At 37.6% G+C, this 17,574-nt stretch overlaps 1 protein-coding gene across 1 annotated transcript; it reads right to left on the reverse strand.

Moving 5' to 3' along the window:
- Nucleotides 1-5,025: 5,025 nt before the first annotated feature.
- On the reverse strand, nucleotides 5,026-10,583 carry LOC104824646 (transcription factor MYB46-like). Its single transcript, XM_010556758.1, has 2 exons — nucleotides 10,251-10,583; nucleotides 5,026-5,751 (listed from the first exon to the last, which is right to left on the reverse strand). The coding sequence occupies exons 1-2, from the start codon at nucleotides 10,541-10,543 to the stop codon at nucleotides 5,112-5,114; spliced, it is 933 nt and encodes a 310-aa protein (XP_010555060.1). The 5' UTR covers nucleotides 10,544-10,583; the 3' UTR covers nucleotides 5,026-5,111.
- Between the last annotated feature and the right edge of the window lie 6,991 nt (nucleotides 10,584-17,574).

The following is a 17,574-nucleotide window of genomic DNA, read 5'->3' on the forward strand; positions in this document are numbered from 1 at the left end:
TCAGAGGAAGGTTCATCTGGAGAAGGAAAATCGAGTGAACCCAGGAAAGAAGAATCTTCAAACTCGTTTGTGAGTGCTGAAGAAGATCCAGAAGAGAACCCATCAGAAGAATCTCGCCGAAATCCGAGGGAGAGTCTTCGCAATAGCAAAGAAGACAAAGTAGGCGAAGAGATCCAAGAACTCGAAAGTCCAGAAGAAAAGACGCAAGAAGCGAAGATACCCGAAGAACCACAGCAAGAAACAACCAAGATTGAAGATAAAGATCTACAAACTCCACTGCCTCCAGAACAAGCTGATTCGGGTAAGCTCGATGATCTTTTTGTCTACCCTACTGACGAACTAGATGTGAGCTCGGATAGTGAACCTAGGCTGATTAGAAAAGGAGCAAAAAGGAGAGTAGATTTTGATAAGAACATGAGGGTTCAGCATAAAGAATCTAGGAAGGATGTGGGTGACACATCTAAACGGATGGATGAACTGCCCTCTGAACAGTTAGGGCAAGAAAAATCCAAGGATGAAGCTGAACCGGAAGTTGTTGCGGACTCAGCAACAGAGACGGAGGTGCTCAAACCAAAAGAAGATGATGGAGTTGAAGTGGATTCCAGAGTTGAGCAAAAGAAGGCCAAGGCCAAGGTTGCTGAGAAAAAGGGAAAGGGCCCTGATACACGAGTTGTGACTGAACAAAGAGCAAGGACCCGATCTCAAGTAGCAACAAAATCAGTGAAAACTGTCAAAAGCCCTGTCAAGAAAATCCCAAGGAGGATGAAATCACAACCAAGTTTGGTGATTTCTGAGCAAAAGACCCCTAAGAAAGCTGTGAAAAGGAAAGGTGAAGCTGCAAAACATTTGCCCCCAGCAAAATCCTCAAAAGTCTCTGAGGAATACAGAAAGGAGAAGAGGAAGGGGAAGAAGCAAATTCAGGAAGAAAAGGAACCACCCAGTTCACCTTCTGGATCAGAAGATGAGGAGCTACTGGCAAGCCTCTGCATGTCTCATCACTTTGTTGATGAAAAGTCCGAACAAAGATTCAATGACATGAAGAACCTCAACACAATTGTTGAGAGAAATGTAAATGTCAGCAATTTCAAAGAGCAAGGGATTTGGGACTTCCTAGAGAGTCTAGGACTAGAAGAAACTGTCACATATGCTTGCCCACACAGCAAAATTCTGATCAAGGAATTCTATGCTAACATCTCGAAGAAGATTGTGAGGGCGGGAGATCCGATGTACCATCGAGTGTACATACGGGGAAAGATCCTACACTTCTCTCCAGCAGTGATCAATAAGTTCTTAGGATTGAAGAACACAGTGGTGGCAACCATGGACGAACTGGATAGAGAGATTGATCAGAAGGAACTGGAAATAGCACTCACTGATAGCTATGACGAGAAGAGGAAAGAAGAGATAGCACCAGTAGACCTGAATTTTGAATCTTCAGTTCTGTTCAAGATCGCCAGATCCAACTGGTTACCAACTCAGCGATCGAGTCTGATCCACAAGAGATTGGCGATACTCATCTACTGCGTGAAGAAGGGAATCAAGATCAATTATGGAAGTATGATCTTTGATCACATTCTGGATAGAGCACTGAACTTCAGAGCAAGGTTCAGGTTACCCTATCCTTGCTTGATTCAAAGTATACTCATCAAGCAGTGCCCTGAACTCATTGATCCAAAGGAGAACACTGAGGTTGTTCAAAAACCTCTAGTAGTTGAGTCAAGAATCAAAAGAAAGAAGGGAAAAGGTAAGAAGGACTTCAAGAAGATGCTGGAGACACTCAAGGACGCAGAAAAGGCTCTGATCAAGATGGAACTCGGTCTAAGGAAGCAGGCAACACACTGCCAGAAGATTCGTGCATCAGTCCATGAATTTGTGGAAGCAACTCTGAGTAATGTGCTCATTATTCAATCAGGTACTCCTCAACTAGATAAACTTGTGTGTTGATTATTTCGTTCATGCCCACAGGGGGAGAAATTGAGGAAGCAGAAGGAGATCTATACTCAGAAGAAGAAGATTCGGAGGAAGAAGAAGAAGAAGAGCCTGAGATGCCCAAACAAACTCCATGGAAAGCAGAAACCTCGAAGAAGTCAGGAACAATCAAGAAAGTGAAGAGGGTCAAGAGTTCATCGGAGGACTCATCTGATCGATTCTGATGTTTTTTCTCTTATGCTATTGATCTGAACTTATGTGCGTTTGATGACTTTATGCGATGACTCTATGTGTTTTTGATGATGACTCTAGCTTGTTGGAATTTGATGAAGGATTTACAATTGTGTGCATGATCTGAAATAACCAACAAGGGGGAGATTGTTAGTGCATGTGTTTGCACGTATCTTGGGTTTAGTGCATGTGTTTGCACGTATCTTGGGTTGTTGAAAGTTTGTTGCAGGTCCAACAACTTTTGAGAGATTTCAGGAGAAAGATTCGGCGAGATCAAGCTCGAAGATATCTGAGATGCAACTGACAAGATTCAGATGAAGTCAAAGCTGAAGAGATAGAGTTAAGCTGAAGAGATAAAGATGAGATCTTGAAGATAGACACGAAACCAACAAGAATCAAGGAGAAGTCTATCAAATCAATTCGTGGAGATCTGAGGCTAAGGGAGGAGCCTATATAAGGAAGACACAAGTTGCAGATCGATGGAGAGAGAAGGAGCATAATTTCTAAGTCTATTTTGTTAAGTGAGTGTGTTCTCATTATCTGGTGAGTGCGAGTCTGAGAGGGAGACCGATTGGGCAAATCTCTTCTCTCTGGTGAGTGATTTATGTGGTGAGGTTTTTTGATCAGTAGAATTCATTGTGAGAGGGGAAGAAACTCAGGGGGAGTTTCGGGTGTGTGTAGTAAGTACGATTCTTACAACAAAAAGTGAGTTGTACTTGACTATCTTTCTCAAGTGAATAGAACTGATTAGTTTTCCGCATTACTCTTTGAGGGTTCAACTTTTTCAAGTCTTGTTTAATTTGTACAACAGATATAAATAAATACTCGTTCTTATGATTCAATAATACAAATCAATCTGGACTAAGGCAGAATATATTCTAATATGATTCAAGAGAACCCGAAGTATAATATAAACAAATATATTTTATGGAAAGTTTTATATGGGTTCATAAAAATTTGATTATGTTAATTCCTTTATAATAATAAACATTCAATTGTTACTCTTACATTACAACTTAAGAAGATACAAAAACAGTAATTCTCTAGTTTATGGGCTTTTTTTTTTTCATTTTACGAGTTTTTGAAGTATTGTAAATTATTTTTTAAACAAAAAGAAACAAATCAACCAGTCCATTTCTCGGTTTAAATTTTGAATTTGAAAAATTGATAATCATATACCACAAAATAGGAACTTCTATACACCTTAGTTACAAGTTCAATCTCATCCTAAATATGTAAGAAATTTTATCATATTCATTTGCCTTCTTCCACATGAATTGTTCTTGTGATTCTTGTTGTTTCAATCTCACGTTATATATATATATATATTTGTGTGTGTGTATATTATCAAATATGTCGGCTCCAGAAAAACCACCAAAGAAAGCTTTCAATGTACAAAACTAATGTTCTCTTCCTCATTCTCTTTCCAAATCTTTTTCCCCCCAATCACTCTTTTCACAATAGATCAAGAATCACAATCTCATAAACCTCTCTTTCGATCTACGAGTTATCTTCCTCGCCATCGTTTCAAACCTCTATTTCCCCAGTTATTCTCTTTCACAATGAATCCGCAATCTCGAGTTTCACCACACTGAATCTGGTCAATTTTCACCACAAGGCAGATGAACTTCCACCCGACTCCACTGACTCCGATCCATATAAGAATGTTAACCACCGAAATGATAAGCCGTAGATCCACCATTTGGCCAACCACGCGTAGTTTGAGATGGGAGCCGACCCGTATTGGGTGACACATCCCTCGAGGTCCCATGGAAATGCCAAAACTAACGCTCCAATGTATAGGGCGATGCAACTGATAAGAAAGATGTGAATGTTGCACCGAAATGAGCCACTCTGCTTGTGAAGAAGTAGCGTGTGTAGAAGTAAAGGTGGACTAGAATTCCGAATGATAGTTGCCACGATACCCCCAGCCCGCCCACGAACTGCAGTACCCGCAAAGCAAAACCTGTGATTTTCTTAGAGTATCGGGACATAAAGTTGTTCACTTTGCAAAACCCACCATTTTTGAATATGGTCAAGGAATTGAAGTGTCGAAAATAGCATGAGAGGTGAGGAATGAACCTTGACAACGGTTTTTCTTAACACTCAAAACACAAGTTGTATTTACTTAGCAAACTGATAGCCTATTAGTTAGCTAGGAAAGCCAGAATAAGAGACGAGCTGTCCATCCCAATTTATCGTCCACACGGCGAAATTTGTTTTTGACAAGATGGAAAATTGAATAGTTACACTGCTCTCTCTTATCGACTGTTTGGGAGCGTCATTGGGTTCTGGAAAATACGTGGATGATTGGCAATGGCTCGGAGAGATCGACTTGTTGGATAAGCATCCATGGTGAGCGAGGTATTTGTGGTGAAAAATATCTCAATAATGTTCGAGTGTTGTTCGAAGTGGAGGAAACGAATGCGACGGAAATAAAACCGTTGATAAGAGAAGGCAGTGTAACTCTTCAGTATCCCATCTTGTCAAAAACAAAGTTCGTCTTGTGGGCGATAAATATGAAGATAATTAAATATAAAGATGTTCAGGTCCGTGTCATGGAAGTTTCTCTAGTTAACTTCGATGATAGAACAGTTGGAGATTTGAAGAATATGAGCATCGAGGAAGTGAAGGCACAAGATTCGGTTTTTGGGTTAGATTCTCTGAAATTTGTAAACAGTTCAAAACGTTAGTGATCCATCGTTATGAAGTGAGACCCTTATCTCTATTTCTTTCTCATATTCTTATGTTCTTTACTATTCCAACGAGAAGTTTGGCAGAAACTTGACAGAACTCGAACCATATATATTTTGAAATACCAACAAATTTAAACCTTCCATCTGTAAGCATTCAGGAATGTGTACACGTGTGTTTCATCTGTGGGCTAATTAGTAATCCTATGTATCTATCTTTGGACAAGAAAATTAAAGAAAAAGAAAAGAAAAAAAGGGTCATTTGTTTGGTTTGGGGTTGAAAGAAAATGAAGGCTCGGCGTGGTTCATCAACTCCTCAAGATCCCAATAACATTCTTCCGTTCTCATACCCTCCAATCCACTCCAAAGGTTTCCTCCTCGATTATCTGACTCTTCTACTCTGCTAATACTGTCGTCTAAGTTGTTGTCAGCGAAGCCAAAATCACTTGTATCTGCTTTATACCAATTACTAATGGCTTTGAATCCCACATTATTTTCCAAAGTAGGAAAGTGAAATTCCCCTTGTGGCCCTGAGTTAACTCCATAGAAACCTTCACCAAATGGGCCAAAACCGTCATCAGATACCTGGCTACAGCTATGGTGATGGTGGAGCATGGGAAATGGGTTGGTTATGCGGCACAAAGACATAGATGATGATGATGTGTTGTTGAATCCTTGCTCTTGTAAGGACATGAAGGTTCCGATGATGTCTTTGAGCTCCAAAGATGAGGAAGACGAAGACGGTGAAGACAAAGAGCCGCTCGCTTTTGGTGATGGGGACAAGTTCGTAATATTTGTCTTCGACATGTTCTTTATCCTTTTCTTGATTTTCGAGTTCCAAAAGTTCTTGATTTCATTGTCGGTCCGACCTGGCAATCTAGCTGCAATTTGAGACCACCTAAGAGTGGAAAATATATTGTCAGAACTAACAAAGATCTGTTTCGTCAAAGACAAGACAGAAGTTGTCAAAGCGTTAAAATTATTAGACCACGTGCGTTATGTAAACTGAAATAAGGAACATGAGTTGCTTGAAACGTAGAAAAAAGAAAAAAGAAAATATTTTCATCAAAAAAGAAAGAAAGAAAATATTCAACTCTTCCAAAATCATGTTATCTACGCCATGGATACCATGGTTTTTTTGGTAATCAGATATCATAAATCAATATTCAAACTAATTTTAAAATTGTGTTATGTGATTTGGATTATACGATCCCTCTCTAAATTTGAAATTCGAATTCGGAGCGAAATTGACGCTTGATATTCCGTTTTACCAGTTGAACTATCCAAATTTGGATTCATGGTTTTGTTTGTATTTCTTTTACACTCTTATCTTTAAAGAAACCTTTGCGTAAATATATAGAGAAGACTCCACATGATAGAGATTCGTTACTTGCAACTTGGTATTATTTGACGCGAGAAGTTAGAAACTAATTTGCTTGCAGATGTAATTTTGGAGAAACATTACCAATTTCACATGGGTTCCAAATCTTTGGTAGACTAGCATAAGCTGGGTTGTAATTCTTCATACAAAAAAATATATATATATATATATAGAGAATATAACTTATTAGATTTTTTATTTTTCTGTAATATTTATTTTTATGTCACTAGTTGAAAACTATATGTGTAATGGAGATATTCACGTGGTTTGAAAGATTAGTTAAATTATTTAACTAAAATGCTTATTTATATATAAAGATAGCGCACATGCTACTCAAAGAATAGATCTCCCTATCAGTTATTTATATATCAAGACATTTGATTTTGTTAATGCAAGGAAAGAGCACCAAGAGAAGATTCAACATTTAGAAGATCTCAAGCAAAAAGGAAACAAGTCAATGTGAAGAAATGGAAGGAACAACCAGTAAGGGAATGATTGCAAGAGAAAAAGAAACATGTCATTGAAGAAAAATGGAAAGATCAAGCAAAAGGAATAAAGTCCAAGAAAAAGGAAAAGAAGATATTGAGCAAAATATTGGAAACAAGAAGAGGAGCTATGCATAAATACAAGACGTGGGAGATACAGAAAGGTATCCCAGCAGAACAGAAAAAGAGAGAAAAGAGCAAACGAGCTGGAGAATCATAGGTGTGGGAAACATGGGTGAGTGATACTTGAGAGAGAGTGAAGTGCATCTGAGGGGGAGCCTTCAAAAACAGGCGAACCGCTCAAAGGGCCTAGACAAGTCTAGGGTTATACGGGGTGTGCGAGGCACACATAGTGTATGGGCTGATAGAATTCATGTTGTAAGGGGGAACAAACTCAGGGGGAGTTGTGTTCTTGGGATGGATTAGACTCGAACAAAAAAGAGTTGTAATTCATGTTCTTTACAAATGAATAGAATCAGTCGGGAAGTTTTTGAAAGCAATATCGTGTGAGTTTTACTTTTTCAATTGGTATCAGAGCAGGTCACTGATCGTAGGAATTCTTTTTTCCTCTCATATCGGTGTACGATTAAGCTTCACACGATGGATGGATACAAGGAGATGCAAGCTTTTGGAAGACATGCAATGTTCGACTCAACAAACTATGAATGCAGGGGATTTGGGTATACAAGGATGAAATATGGCCATAAGAAGGGAAAATCATATATCACTCATGAGAAGGAGAAAACCGAGTTAGACATTGATGACGAAGAAGTTTCTAACTCTATTGCATTCTTTGGAATCATTGAAGAAGGAGAAGAAACAATGGAAGATGATTCAAGTGATGATGAAGAGGTAACTGAGGATGACTTGTTCAACGAGATGACCAAACTCGTTCGAATGAATGGATATCTACTGGATGAGAAAAAGCGGCTGGAGAAGGAACTCAAAAATACTCAGATCCAACTGACATCTACTCAGCATCAACTGTCCCAAAAAGAAGAAAAAGCTTCACTCATGAGATGTCAAATTGAAGAGACCAAGAAAAATCTTCATCTTCTTGGAAGTGGAACTAGTAAGTTGGATCATCTACTTGGACAGGGAAGGGGTGCACGAGATCAATCAGGGCTTGGATATGTGGGAAAGGAGGAATATCACTCAACATTCGTATCCGGAGGAAATCTTGAACGAGAAGTACCTGACTTGGTAAGAAGTACTTTTGGCGTCGTCAGAAATACTCCAAAAGTTAAAATGGATCTACGAACCTCTCGAGAGCAAAAAGAGTGCAGAAACTGCTATTACTGTGGGAAGAGAGGACATATTCGAAGGAATTGCTATTATCTACGACAGAAAAGGAACTCTAATTGGTACGCTCATTTGAATTTGAATCACTCTTATTTGTCTCATCCTTCGAAGAATCTTAGGTGGATCCGTAAATCCGATGTGTCATGCAATGTTGCCTGTACGTCTGAACAAACGAGTGGAGATGGTGTCTGGTATTTGGATAGCGGGTGTTCAAGACACATGACATGACGTCAGAAGCAGTCGACGGATGTTGAAGTAGGTTTGACAAGTAACAATGTCACATTCGGAGATGGAAAACAAGGGAAGATCATTGGTAAATGAACTCTGGAATGTGGTGGAGTATCCAAGCTGGTGGATGTTAAGGTCGTACAAGGCTTAAAGGCTAATTTGATCAGCATAAGTCAACTATGTGATAATGGTATGGAGGTGAAGTTTACAAAGGATGTATGTTTTGTGACCAATGCGGATAACAAGTGTGTTTTAACTGGGCAAAGGACATCAAGCAATTGCTACACATGGGTCGACAGCCAGATTTTCAGAAACTCTCTCAAGGATCCTAAGACACTAACTCAGAATTGAGCAATCGAAAGCTCAGGTATGGTTTTGAATTTATGCTTATGCACAGGGGGAGAAATGGCTCGGAAGGTATATGGTCATACACATAGGGGGAGAGATGATACAAGAAGAGAATGATCAGAAAGGTGTATGGTTAAAGATGTTGAGCGAATATGCATGGTTGAAATCGTTGAGGACGATATCGAAGAGCCAAGTGGATGAATGTGTGTTCAAATATAAGTGTGTATAAGCATAAAGTCAAAAAGGGGGAGAATGTTAATGCAAGGAAAGAGCATCAAGAGAAGATTCAACATTTAGAAGATCTCAAGCAAAAAGAAAACAGGTCAATGTGAATAAATGGAAGGAACAACCAGTAAAGGAATGATTGCAAGAGAAAAAGAAACATGCCATTGAAGAAAAATGGAAAGATCAAGCAAAAGGAATAAAGTCCAAGAAAAAAGAAAAGAAGATATTGAGCAAAATATTGGAAACAAGAAGAGGAGCTATGCATAAATACAAGACGTGGGAGATACAGAAAGATATCCCAACAGAACAGAAAAAGAGAGAAAAGAGCAAACGAGCTGGAGAATCATAGGTGTGGGAAACACGGGTGAGTGATACTTGAGAGAGAGTGAAGTGCATCTGAGGGGGAGCCTTAAAAAACAGGCGAACCGCTCAAAGGGCCTAGACGAGTCTAGGGTTACACGGGGTGTGCGAGGTACACATAGTGTATGGGCTGATAGAATTCATGTTGTAAGGGGGAACAAACTCAGGGGGAGTTGTGTTCTTGGGATGGATTAGACTCGAACAAAAAAGAGTTGTAATTCATGTTCTTTACAAATGAATAGAATCAGTTGGGAAGTTTTTGAAAGCAATATCGTGTGAGTTTTACTTTTTCAGATTTTGTTTGTTGCAGAGATATTGAAAGAGATCAAGTGTGAAAACTTATTTTTAACACAACTAAGAAATTTGAAATAGATCAAGTGTGCATTTCTTTGGAAAATAATTTATACAAAAGCTGAAAAATATATATATATATATATATATATATATATATATATATATATTTGCGTGTGATGATTTCATATACATATAAATAAGTATATAGATATAGTCAAGAGGATACTTATTAAATCTAATTTGAAGTTTGATTCATGTGATATTCCAATTAAATTATGGATAATATTACAAGTAAATGAAGACAAGAGTAGGTGCGGTATCTATTGAGGGTGGAAGACTCTAAAAGGCAAATAAGCTACAAAAGACAAAAGTCACTTTCAATGAAAGATGCAACGCACTTCTTTTTAACACTCCCATGTGAATGTCTCATAACTACTTCGGATTTTTGCTTCATCCACTTTCTCTCTCTCTCTCTTTTTGTTAACTTATAAACCTTCAAAAATATCTTTTTAATCGGAATATTATATGTTTTCCAATTAAATTTCATTCTCCTTTAGATCAAATTCGAGCAAATAACACCAGAAAAAATGGTTTTAATAGATATTGCATATATCCTTATTCAAGAATCTTATTGTATATGTAATATTCTCCAATATATATATAAAAGAAAAGAATCAAACAAAAATATATTTTAAATGGATGTTTATGGGTATATATTTCAAACTCATATTGTCATAACAAAATATATATATATATATATGTATATATGTATACCTGTTGCCAAGTATTGAATGCAATCGAATGATGAGATGTTCTTCATCGGGAGAGAAGGAGCCACGCTTGAGATCAGGGCGGAGATAGTTGATCCAACGGAGGCGACAGCTCTTCCCACACCTTTGGAGGCCGGCGTTTTTCGCCACGTGGCTCCAACATTCCTGGCCGTTTGTCAACATGTACTTCATCAGCTTCGCGTCCTCCTCTGGTGTCCACAGCCCCTTATTCATCGTATCGCTGTTGCTGATTGTGACGTTGACATTGGCGTTCGTAGAATGCTCCGGTTTTCTCATTTTGTTGAAGATATTGGTGGGTTTTTTCAGTTCGTTACGTCGTGCAAAGTTTAGGGTTTGAAAGGGGCAGTGGTTTTATAATGTGTTTCTGTGTGTACATATCAGAGAAGAGAGAGAGAGAGATCTAGAGAGAGAGAGAGAGAGAGAGAGAGAGAGAGAGAGAAGACTTGATGAAGGGTGAATGATGATAATGATGAAAGAGATGGTTGTATGGTTTGCTTACAATTTCAGGGAAGAAAATCCATAACATAAAAAAATATTGGTTCTTTATTAATCACAAAAATCCTTAATACATATGTTTACGTACGCACATTTATATGGTTCGCCTCAAGAAATTACAATAAAACATATTATATATATACGTATATATTTAAAAACACAAACACGCATATATATCATGTTATGCTTTGACACACACACACGCACACATATATATGAATACATATATACACATGTCCTAGTGAGAAGATATGTTAGTTCATGGGACATGAACGAAAACGGTTCCGACAGAGACCCGAGAGGAAAAATGAACGACAAAAAGTAGAAGTGGTCTTCTCTTGTCCGAAGGAAAATGATTTTATTTTTTTGTGGATTTTTCTATTTTTATTTTCGACGTGTATATATATATATATGTGTATTTTTTCTATCCGTGGACGGTTCCATTTTTATTTTCTATATATTAGTTTTCTTCATTGACAAGGTAATGAATTATATGTGAAAAAGTAAAATTATATATCATGTATGGACGGATTTATATTAATGAAATCAAAGTAATATGATTTTCTATTATTATTAGTAATCCAATGATAAAATTTTCTACATCTGTTCACATCCAAATCCATATATAGTAGCATATTCGTTTATGTTATTTTATTAACGTGCTTTTTCATTTACGTACTGTTTTGTGTAATCAAAGAAATTATATAAATTGGGGATAATCGCATAAAAATACCCGAACTTTTATAAAAATTCCACATAAATACCCGAACTATAAAATTGTCATATAAATACCCGAACTTTTCATAACTCTCACATAAATACCCAGACTTTTTATTTTTTTTCCAAATCAAACATCCGTCCGTTAACAGCGTCAATTTCAATCCAAAAAAGTGATGAGTCAGCCAAAAAAGTGATGAGTCAGCCATAAATATTTTATATGCTGATGACTCAACATTAAACATCCAAATATTTTATATGCACTTAGTATTTATTTTTTAAATTGTTATAAAAATCTATACATTTTAAATAAAAAATATATTAAAATACATTTAAAAAGATTTAAATTTAAAACTATAAAAAAATTAAAATTAAAATTTTAATATAAATATAAAACTTAAAAGATTTAAATTTTAATTTTTTATAATATTTATAAAATTTTAAATATTACAAGAAATGAATTGATATAGATATTAAATTTAAATATGAAAATATTTATATAAATTCTATATCTAAAAATATTTACAATTAGTAAAATGTATTTAATTTTAAATACTTTTTTATAAATTAATTAATTTTTATCCAATTATAAATTATGTATTTTTGAATTTTGTTGAAAGTTTATGTGATTTAATTTTTGTTAAAATCATTTCTATTTTTATTCCAATTTAAATTTAGTTTAATTTAAAAATAAAATTCGATCTTTCTTAAATAATAAAAGAAAATACAATAATATTTTATTGAAATTAATTCTTTTCAATTTTATATATCCAAAAAATTGTTTAACGCTATTATTTAATGTCTACAATAAAAAAAATCATTACTTAATGGATAAACTTTCAACAAAATACATAATTTATAATTGGATAAAAATTAATTTATTTATAAAAGGGTATTTAAAATTAAATACATTTTACTAATTGTAAATATTTTTAGATATATAATCTATATAAATATTTTCATATCTAAATTTAATATCTATATCAATTCATTTCTTTGTAATATTTAAAATGTTTATAAATATTATAAAAAATTAAAATTAAAATCTTTTTTAGTTTTATATTTATATTAAGATTTAAATTTAAATTTTTTTATAGTTTTAAATTTAAATTTTTTTAAATGTATTTTAATTTATTTTTTATTTGAAATGTATAGATTTTTATAACAATTTAAAAAATAAATACTAAGTGCATATAAAATATTTGGATGTTTAATGCCGAGTCATCAGCATATAAAATATTTAATGCTGACTCATCACTTTTTTTTGTTGACTCATCACTTTTTTGGATTGAAATTTTTAACGGACAGATGTTTGATTTGGAAACAAATTAAAAGTCTGGGTATTTATGTGGGAGTTGTGAAAAGTTCAGGTATTTATATGACAATTATATAGTTCAGGTATATTTATGTGAGATTTTTGTAAAAGTTCGGGTATTTTTATGCGATTACCCCTAAGTTGTAATTATATATTTATGCATGTCTGTACCTCCATTGTGTACGTAATCGTGTGTATAGGTACGTGTACCCTTATTTATATACACAGGTGCATACGTATTCGTTTTCCATATTTTATTAACCGGTTTCTTCATTTCCAAGGTAAATAACTGTTTTGTGTGGAATCAAAGAAATAATATAAATTATAATTATATATGTATGGACCTCCATTGTATATGTACACGTGTGTATATATTTGCTTGTTTGGTTTTGGTGAGCAAAGCAAAGTTGCTTCGGCTTCACACAAGGTCCTCTCTCGCACCAACACGTATACTTAAAGAAAGAGCTTTGGCAATAATAAAGATTACCAACAAAAGAAATGAATTATTACAATAAAGAAAATATTTTACATAATGCTTTCACCAATGTAAACGTGGCTCGTGATTTCCAACGCTTCAATTAAGATAAACTTTACTATAGAAATATAATTAAGCTATGGGTGGATAACCGAATTTATATGTCAAATGCAATCATGCAAATCTAACAAAAAAACTATTTATATAAAAAATATAAGAAAAAACGTGTGAATGCAACTAATGCAAAGTGATATGCAAAAGTGAAATTTTTTTCCTAAGTCTATATATCATGATAAAATGCACCTAAACAAAATGCAATCCTAAGTAGATAGGCTTGAATGTGTGAAGGATCTATCCACCCCCAGACTTGAACCATACACCGTCAACGGTGTAAACTCTCGCCTGGAAAAATAGAATAAAAAACAACGTGTGAAAAGAACCAATAAGAGGGATAGAGAAGGCTTAGTTCTGCGAAATTCATTCGCTCGCAATGAAGTTAACTCACGTCAAACGCAAGAGCTCTCACACATCTGTGAATTGGAATCTATCCAACGTTGTCTCTCAGAAGTCGATGCTCATCTCTCGTGTACCGGTGTAAACGCTCATAGAACAACAAACTTTATCCGAATAAAAACATAATAATAGCAATGCATTCCGAAAGATCCAAAATACAATCATGGTCTCCACTACCTATGCTACAAAGAAAAATAAAAGAAAAAGAAAAGTTACCTAGTGCTCGGGTTGCCTCCCGAGAAGCGCTTGTTTAACGTCATTAGTTCGACCTATCTTGCTCAAATGATGGGAGGGTCTGAGAGGCGAAGATAATCGATCTTTCGCCACCTTGGATGTTGAGCGTTAAGCGCATCTTTTGTGTTGGGGTTATCTACGGGTTCCTAGCATACGATCATATCGATCTAGGGTTTTGTTTACTAGGTTTCATGCAGCGGAAGAAAGATCTAATCCTAGTCAAACGTCACACGCAACCAAACTCGCAAAACCCAAAAGATCGTGTATATCACCGAGGGAATCGTTACTTACCTCGTTCTCGATGAGATTTGAAGTTTATTTCGATCCGGGGCCTGTTCTAAATCACCTAGGACTGAAGTTACAGTCCCTCTACACGTATCCACACCGACGGGAAGGATTCCAAACGATTTGGAACGAATCTGCTAGGATTAGTGAAGAAAATGATAACTCAAGAGACGAGATCCAATCCCGGGACAATAGAAATCGAAGAGAACAGGTTCTCTAGGGTTCTAGGATGTTTCTCTGAGTTTTTGGTCGGCCTTAATTAAGTTTGGACGAAATCCCAAACTTAAATAAGCTTAGAAAACCCTAAAATCGAATTATGGAAACTTTCCGGATCCCGATCCGCCGGACCAGGAGCTTGGTCCGGCGGACCAAGCTTAGTCCGAGGGTCACGGACCGGCTGACCTGAAGGCTTGGTCCGGCGGACCACGTGTGGTCAGCTCCGCACCAAGACCCTTCTTGGTCAGCTCAGTCCGACTCATCATTTCTCGGTCCGCCTGTCCCAGAGTCTGGTCCGGGGCTGACCAACTCTTGGTCAGTCGGACCAGACCTGTGACAACCCAGAGTACCGTAGGAGGGCGGGGAGTGATCGCCGGTGCAGAGGCACGGACAAGGGGCGGCTCCTGACGAGCTTCTGGGTAGGGGGTACAGGGATGAATCGAACACACCGGAATGAGAGAGATCCGAGGGCTGTATAGGTATGGGACTATACAGTCTAAGATAACATAAAAGAATTAGTTGAACTACTCATAGCAACAAGGTGCACCTACATTTTTGGTTGACTATCCCGAGAGAACTCCAAAGTTAAGCGTGCTGGCTCTGGAGCAATCTCAGGATGGGTGACCTACTGGGAAGTGTCTCGGTATACGTGCGAGTGAGGACAAAACACGCTGAAAGGTCTCGGGTTGCTGTGTGAGGGCAGTTTCGACAATTCGTAGCGGCCTCGGGTCGTTACAGATGGTATCAGAGCTGGTACTCTCCCAGTACGGTGTGGTTCGAGGACGAACCAGGCGAAAGCTGGTGGGCCTGTGACAACCCAGAGTACCGTAGGAGGGCGGGGAGTGATCGCCGGTGCAGAGGCACGGACAAGGGGCGGCTCCTGACGAGCTTCTGGGTAGGGGGTTACAGAGATGAATCGAACACACCGAACTGAGAGAGATCCGATGGCTGTATAGGTATGGGACTATACAATCTAAGATAACATAAAAGAATTAGTTGAGCTACTCATAGCAACAAGGTGCACCTACCTTTTTGGTTGACTATCCCGAGAGAACTCCAAAGTTAAGCGTGCTGGCTCTGGAGCAATCTTAGGATGGGTGACCTACTGGAAAGTGTCTCGGTATGCGTGCGAGTGAGGACAAAACACGCTGAAAGGTCTCGGGTTGCTGTGAGGGCAGTTTCGACAATTCGTAGCGGCCTCGGGTCGTTACAAGACCTGGACAGATGACCGCAGACCGAGCTTCCGGACCTCCTGGACTGACCAAACTTGGTCCGGGGCTGACCAAACTTGGTCAGCTCCGGACCAACGCACTGAAAAATCCTTTTCATGCTCGTTTCGGTCAAATCTCGTTTCCATTCTTCGTATTCTTCACGTATAAGTCCATCCCTATTGATGTGTGATCCTGTAGGCCCATTCGCTCTGGTGTGACCGGGGTTCCTTAGCTTGCGCAATCGCACCATTGTTGTCACAGTACAGCTCAATGGGATCTGCAATGTTAGGAATAACGCCCAGGTCTCCCATGAATTTTCGGATCCAAACAGCTTCCTTAGCTGCATCCGATGCAGCTATGTACTCGGCTTCTGTAGTCGAATCTGCAACGGTTGGCTGTTTGGAACTCTTCCAACTGATAGCTCCACCGTTCAGGCAGAAAACATAACCTGACTGCGATCTGAAGTAATCTCTATCGGTTTGGAAATTAGCATCGGTATTACCACTTATAGCGAGCTCGTCTTCCAATCCGCCATACACCAAGAACAAATCCTTAGTCCTTCTCAAGTACTTAAGGATGTTCTTGACCGCAATCCAGTGAGCCTCACCTGGTGTAGATTGATATCTACTAGTCATGCTCAATGCATATGATACATCTGGACGAGTATGTTGGGGTTCCCTTCGGGTTCCTAGCATGCGATCTCATCGATCTAGGGTTTGGTTTCTAGGTTTCATGCAGCGGAAGGAAAGATCTAAACCTAGCCAAACGTCACACAAAAACCAATTGTGCAATAACCCGAACAATCGTGTATATCGTCGTGGGATTCGAATACTTACCTCGTTCTTTCAAGATCTGGAAGTATCAATCGATCCAGGGCCTGTTTTAATCACCAAGAGTTGAAAGCACAACTCCTCTACACGTATCCACACCGGCGGGATGAATTCCAATGCTTTGGAACGTATCTGCTAGGATTCGTGAAGAGAAAAACCGATGTCCTTGACTTGGAATCGATATTCCAATCACTAGAACTCAAAATCAAGCTTCTCTAAGCTCTTTTCTGAATCTAGGACGTATGAGGTTCTTCTTTTTAGGGTTTGTGGCGGCTCTCTCATTAATTAAGATTGTCCTTTCTGAATCTAGGACGTATGAGGTTCTTCTTTTTAGGGTTTGTGGCGGCTCTCTCATTAATTAAGATTGTCCAAAACCCTTAAAACGCGAAATAGAAAATCTGCCCGAATATCGGACCGTCCGGTCTAGGTCTTGGACCGGACGGTCTGGCTTTCCACGTGGAACGGACGTTCCGCTTTCCCTCGCAGAACGGACGGTCTTGATGCCTGGGCTACCTGTTTCGCTGATCATGTATAATTACATATTTATGATATGCTTATGCTTTTGGAAAAACAGTTTTATATTATATCGGTGGTAGACTTTCACGGTTTGTAATAATGATATCGCTACCACTCGTTATGTATAATTATTTCTGGAATAATGTATTATATATGTATGTATGAATGTTTTTCTTCTGCTAAACTCTGAAAAAGAAAAGTTTTAAATTCCCGCGGATTTTTGGGATTATATTTTTATTTTAGTTATCCATGTAACGCAACTCGTATTGCGGGATACGGGTTACAGATGTCACAGCTTTGATATCAGAGCAGTTCTTTCCATGGGGAAAGAATGTGTACGTAATTTCCGCGTAATAACTGCAGATTTTGCAACTTTTGGTGATGATCTTTGGTGTTTATATACTAAAGATGTCAGAATAAGTTGGGTATGAGATTGATTCCATTTTTGAGAGATTTTGAGAGCACTTTCGGAAGTTTCTTGCAAAAACTCTCCCGAAAGC

The sequence above is a fragment of the Tarenaya hassleriana genome, unplaced genomic scaffold (genome assembly GCF_000463585.1).
Source record: "Tarenaya hassleriana unplaced genomic scaffold, ASM46358v1 Cleome40, whole genome shotgun sequence".
NCBI lineage: Eukaryota > Viridiplantae > Streptophyta > Magnoliopsida > Brassicales > Cleomaceae > Tarenaya > Tarenaya hassleriana.